General features: G+C 49.0%; 1 protein-coding gene across 1 annotated transcript in view; it reads left to right on the forward strand.

Annotated features, from left to right (window-relative positions):
* Positions 1-665: 665 nt before the first annotated feature.
* Positions 666-5,719, forward strand: part of caska (calcium/calmodulin-dependent serine protein kinase a) — a gene marked incomplete at its 5' end in the record, with an annotated part of 21,742 nt that continues 16,688 nt past the window's right edge. The window contains one exon of the mRNA XM_084478270.1: positions 666-683. Within this exon, the coding sequence (XP_084334396.1) occupies positions 666-683 (18 nt within the window). The remainder of the gene's footprint in view (positions 684-5,719) is intronic.

Genomic DNA, 5,719 nt, shown 5'->3' on the forward strand with positions numbered 1-5,719 from the left:
CTAGTGCTACTTTGTGTTATCCCTCACTCGTTTGCGTTCGCCCTTCAGTTCTCAAAGGCGGACTGGGGGCTCCGGTTTGTACACCAGGATCACCATTGAAGGTCCATATTTACTGTAAGGAATGAATACCAATAACACAAACGCTAATTAAACTATTGATCCTCATCTGATTGCTGTAGCTCTCGGATCCTTGTTTTCTGTCCTCGGTAACTCTTCCAACTCTAGGCAAACAAACTGCACCCCTTGAACGGATGCTTTGATGTCATTGTATATTATAACTCTTTCACAACCACGAATCAACCTTCAAAGTTCAAACAGTCAAATAAATCTTTTACCCGTACTGCGCTTGTGTGTTCGTACCTGCTTTGTTGTATTGATTGATGCGTGGGGAGAGGGGATATCAAAAGCTAATGTTCCGGGCTACCATGGTTATCTGTATGAATGGCAGCAGTGTGCTGCTAATGCAAACAGAAGGACCAGGCTAGACATCAATTGCTTCGGGTAAAAGGCCTTCTCTTATCTCGCTGGGGCCCGAGGATGTTATTAAGACAGATGGCTCAGCATTCTCATTATAATCCCATTAAGTATCAACTCACTGTCATTTTCAAAGAAACCCTGCTTTGATCTACACCGGGTGTGTGTGTGTGTGTGTATGTTGGTGAGAAATGACAAGCTCTGGCGAGGTAACCATACAATAGTATAATCAGACATTTGTGCTTAAACCAATGCATTGGTGGGACATAAAAGCCAGTAATTAAAGCTCCAAACTTTGAGGGAAAACATTTCACGATTTATTTCACGTTATAAATTCCAACTGCAGTAATAAAGTCGGCCACTAGAGGACTCCTCATACCGTCAAATAAGACCGTCAGAGACTTCAGAGTAGACAATCATCTTTGTGCACAAGCTTAACATACAGCAACCTCAGCGTACACATCTTGAACACATTCATTAGCACATTGTGTGAGAGAGTGTGTGTGTGCGTGTCTGTGTGTGCGTGTGTGAGTGAATGTGTGTGTGTGTGTGTGTGTGAGTGAATGTGTGCATGCGTGCGTGCGTGCGTGTGCGTGTCTGTGCGTGTGCGTGTCTGTGTGCCTGCTGCTCGTGTGTGTGTGTGTGTGTGTGTGTGTGTGTGTGTGTGTGTGTGTGTGTGTGTGTGTGTGTGTGTGTGTGTGTGTGTGTGTGAGTGAAAGTGGGCGAGTTGTTAGTGTTCCATAAATCCTGGCCAGGACTGTTGGTGTGTGGGGCGGCGGCGGTGGTGTCGTCTCTGGTCGCCTGGCTGCCTGAGGTGGTGGTGGTGGGCATATGGCACTGATGCCAGCCCCGGCAGAGCGCTGTGATAGCCAGAGGCCTTGCGCCATCGCAGATTGACACATCAGGCTTAGTCACGGTGAGACCCGTCTCCACCACCGCAACACTCACACAGCAACGCTCATACAGCATATGCTGCCTAGTCTGGGGACAGGTTGTATAACAGCTCTCTCTGTGTGTGTGTGTGTGTGTGTGTGTGTGTGTGTGTGTGTGTGTGTGTGTGTGTGTGTGTGTGTGTGTGTGTGTGTGTGTGTGTGTCAGAGAGGGGTGGTTGAGGGGGGGGGGGGGGGGGGGGGGGAGTTTAGTGTTTATAGGGGTGTGCAAGTGTGAGCTGTGGGGGGTGTAGTATGCATGTAAGCATGCGTGTGCGTTTGTGTGTGTGCATTTGCGTAGGCTACACGTGTGCGAGCGAGGGTGTATATGTGTGTGTGTGTGTGTGTGTGTGTGTGTGTGTGTGTGTGTGTGTGTGTGTGTGTGCGCGCGCACAAACGTGCATTTGTGTAGGGCTGAAAGCTTTACAGTGCAGCTGCAGAAGCAAGTATAGAATATTTTCGAATGCCACCGTTAGGGTTTATTTATTGTTCGCTGTGTTGGCACCAGTTATTATTCATTGTCGTCGAGCATTTATTTATTTAACTATACACACACACACACACACACACACGCACACACACACACACCGCTATAAAAAACAGCGCGTATGCGTTATTAGGACTGGGCGGAGGTCGGCCTACCAGCCTGGTTGCAGCTTGGCTCTGATATGAAATGTGACACGGTCGCTTTGCCTCCTAATCCGTCACTCCGTGGATTGGATTCAGATGGCAGCGTGGTGTGCAGCGCCGAGGGGGTCTGGGGGACGGCAGGGACAGAGGGGACGGGGGTGGGTGAGTGCGCTAACCACCCCTAGCTGCTACACACTACACACGCCCCTTCAACCATCCAGACCCCCCGCCACACAGTCACTGCAATCTCCCGGTCGATTCATTCGAGTCGCTCTGTTTTGGATAAAAAGCAAAAAAATGGGGGGCGGGGGATGGGGGGGCTTTCTTTCAATCGCTCATCAAATCCCATTTTTTTGGGCCACGTCGATATGCTGCTGTCGAAATGGGAGGAATGCAACCACATTATAGATTAGATTAGATTCAACGATATCATCATTATGGGGACAAATCCAATGAAATGCAGTATGAAATTAAATTAAACTAATGTGTAAATAATGAACGAATGAAATGAATGATAGGGCTGCAATAACGGTCATTCGGAAAGCCTTGGCCTCAAGGCAACCAAACGCTGGGCCTTGGCCTCAAGGCAACCAAACGCTGGGAAAGTGGAGCGGTTTTCCCAGAATGTCAGGGAGCATTTAAAACATGAAGTGAAAAAAAAAGAGCCCTACTGGCCGTTTGATCACAGGCTGGACATTTCAGGCTGACAAAGAAACAGTCAGGATCTGAAATTCGACGGTCTCGATTTGCTATGCAGCCCCCAACCCAGTGGTATAACTAATGAGGCCGAGTCGGTTAATGGAACCGCTAAAAACAACATGGCACGACTTTCAATCAGCCGTCCTGCGGCACCAACGCTACTTCAGAGTCTATCTGTAACCTCTGATGCCATCTATCAGCGGCAGGGTCCAGCCCGGGACACCGTGCGCGTTTTCCTACCTCCTCCTCAGCGGTACGGGCTTCTGCTTTATTGTCCTGGGCTGCTGGGATCTTTGCGAGATTTATTGCGAGAGCCGCGATTGATCGCTCCGTCATCCGTCCCCTTGTGAGGCCGCAGCTTCCGGTGGTCGACGTAAAGAAACAAGCTCTCCTTTTGTTGCGTCTGACATGTCTTCTCTCTTCCAGTGTGGAACTCTGCCATTATGGTCTACCGCGACAGTGTGGCTATTGAATATGTTTCCACGGGCCCTGGGCCCACGTTCACACAACGCAACGACCACGCAGACGCTTCAACGCAGTCGTGAACCTGTTTTTGGTTCTGCGTCAGGTTTTAGTGAGCGGACCAATCACAGCCCTCGCGGCTGCGTCGCCTCGATGGAAGGTTACAATTTTTAGGAGGCGCACGTCAGGCCCTCGCGGTGGACGCAAGGAGGGTCCGCAAGGACGTAACGGCTCCGTGACCCCCTTGCGTTGCGTGAACGTGGAACCATAATCAGCCCTTAAGAGGGAGGTGAAAGTAGCTTCAAAGCGAGAGGGATCTACAAGTGGCATACCACAGAAGTCAAATATCAAGGCGCCGTCTCGATTGTTTTTTTCTTTCTTCTGGAGTTTCCCCGGCGAGTTTCTTCCGCTACACGTAGCGTGATTTTTATCGTCTATTTTTAGCCCATTCTAGAGGTCTATACCGCGCGGTTTCATCTGCCCGCGTCGGATCATTAGCCCCCCAATGGCTCCCGTGACATTGACGGAGTGTCAGAGAGGATCCCGACTGAAGCCGAGGCGTCACAGCCGGGGTAACGACGTACATCGCTCATTGCTCTGTCGGCTGAACCGTGGACAGAAGGCAGGCAGCAGATAAAGAGCAGGCGGGGAAGAGCAGGTGAGCGGGTGTGTAGTGACGTGGGTGTGTGTGTTGTGGAGTGTTGGGGAGAGTTTGGCGAGTTACCGTCAGTAGAAAGTCAGTCGGTACGAGAAGTGACACTGGCCCGCCGACCCATCGTCGTTCAGGGTCTGGCTGAAAGACACCCGACAAACACACACAGTCAGAGAGTCGGGGACACACACACACACACACACACACACACACACACACACACACACACACACACACACACACACACACCAAAACACACACAGAAAATAAATCACATACTCACACAAGCATATTATACACACACACACACACACATACACGCGCACACAACTAAAATATGCACACACACACAACACACACACACACACACACACACACACACACACACACACACACACACATAATAAGACCCAAATACTCTACACACACTACCTTTTAAACTCAAAAGAATACATGCATACAAACACACACACACAGACACACACACACACACACAAATGCACAGGCACACACACACACACACACACACACACACACACACACACACACACACACACTTCTAACGCACCAGCGGACTGTGTGCACTCATGCAGTGCAGGATGATATCCAGCGTGCATTGCCATCTCTCTGGAGGGAACGGAAGGGCTTTACCCCGATGTAGAAGGAGAGAGTAGTAATCAAAGTGAATTACACTTGGATAAGAGTTTTAATTCCAGCCGGGCACTATGTCTCTCTCTCTCTCTCTCTCTCTCTCTCTCTGTCACTCTCGCTCTCCCTCCCTCTCCCCCTCTCTCTTTCTCTCACTCTCTCTCTCTAGCCTTGTAGGCCCAATCCGTCACGGGGATGAAGTGATAAATAATGGTAAATAATAAATCTTTCCTGGGCCGAGGAGGGTGGAAGGGGAGAGAGAGAGGAGAGAGAGAGAGAGAGAGAGAGAGAGAGAGAGAGAGAGAGAGAGGAGAGAGAGAGAGAGAGAGAGAGAGAGAGAGGAGAGAGAGAGAGAGAGAGAGAGAGAGAGAGAGAGAGAGAGAGAAGAGAGAGAGAGAGAGAGAGGTGGCAGAGGGGGGGGGGGGGGGGGCTGGTGATGGTGGATCCCTGCAAGTTTTAATTGGAGTGGAATGACTGCGGTATAAACAGATCTGGAAACAAAGGAACTCTCCCTCTCTCTCTATCTCCTTTTCTCTATTTATCTCTCTCTATTTACTGTATCTTCATGTGTCCCACTTTTCTATATCCCTTATCCCTCTCTCCTAATTGCTCTCTCTCTCTCTCTCTCTCTCTCTCTCTCTTTCACTCTCGCTCTATTTCCATATCCTTTTGTCTTACTCTCAAACACTGCTCACGCTCTTTATTCTCCATTTATACTGTAAATCTATCTTTTCTTACTAATACACTCTGCCTGCCCTTTTTTTTTTTTTCTATCTCATTACCTACTTCCTCCGCTCTCTCTGTTCGATAATGGGACGTTTCCTCCCATGTCCTATTCAGGTAAATAAATGATCCATTACAGTGGAAACAGGGTATAAATAAATACAAAATGGAAGCACTTACCATGAATGTGGTGCCCCTGTCATTTTCCCAGCTGTTTAAAATGGCTCCTCTCTTTAGCATTGGATTGTTTGTTGTTTTTTTTTCCCCTGCGAGGGTCAGCCAATCATTCTGAAAGTCAGTGTGAAGACGTCGTGCGTAGGATTGTGTGCGCGGGGTGTGGGTATCTGGTGGGCCGTAGATAAGCACTGCTACTGTATGACAATACTAATGATATGATCCATTCAAGAGAAAATATTCAGGGTCACTAGTTACTTCCACTGTATATCAGTGTGCATGTGTGCATGTGTGTGTGTGCGTGTGTGCGTGTGTGCGTGTGTGTGTG

The sequence above is a fragment of the Micromesistius poutassou genome, assembly GCF_964030765.1.
Source record: "Micromesistius poutassou genome assembly, chromosome: 14".
Taxonomy (NCBI): Eukaryota; Metazoa; Chordata; class Actinopteri; order Gadiformes; family Gadidae; genus Micromesistius; species Micromesistius poutassou.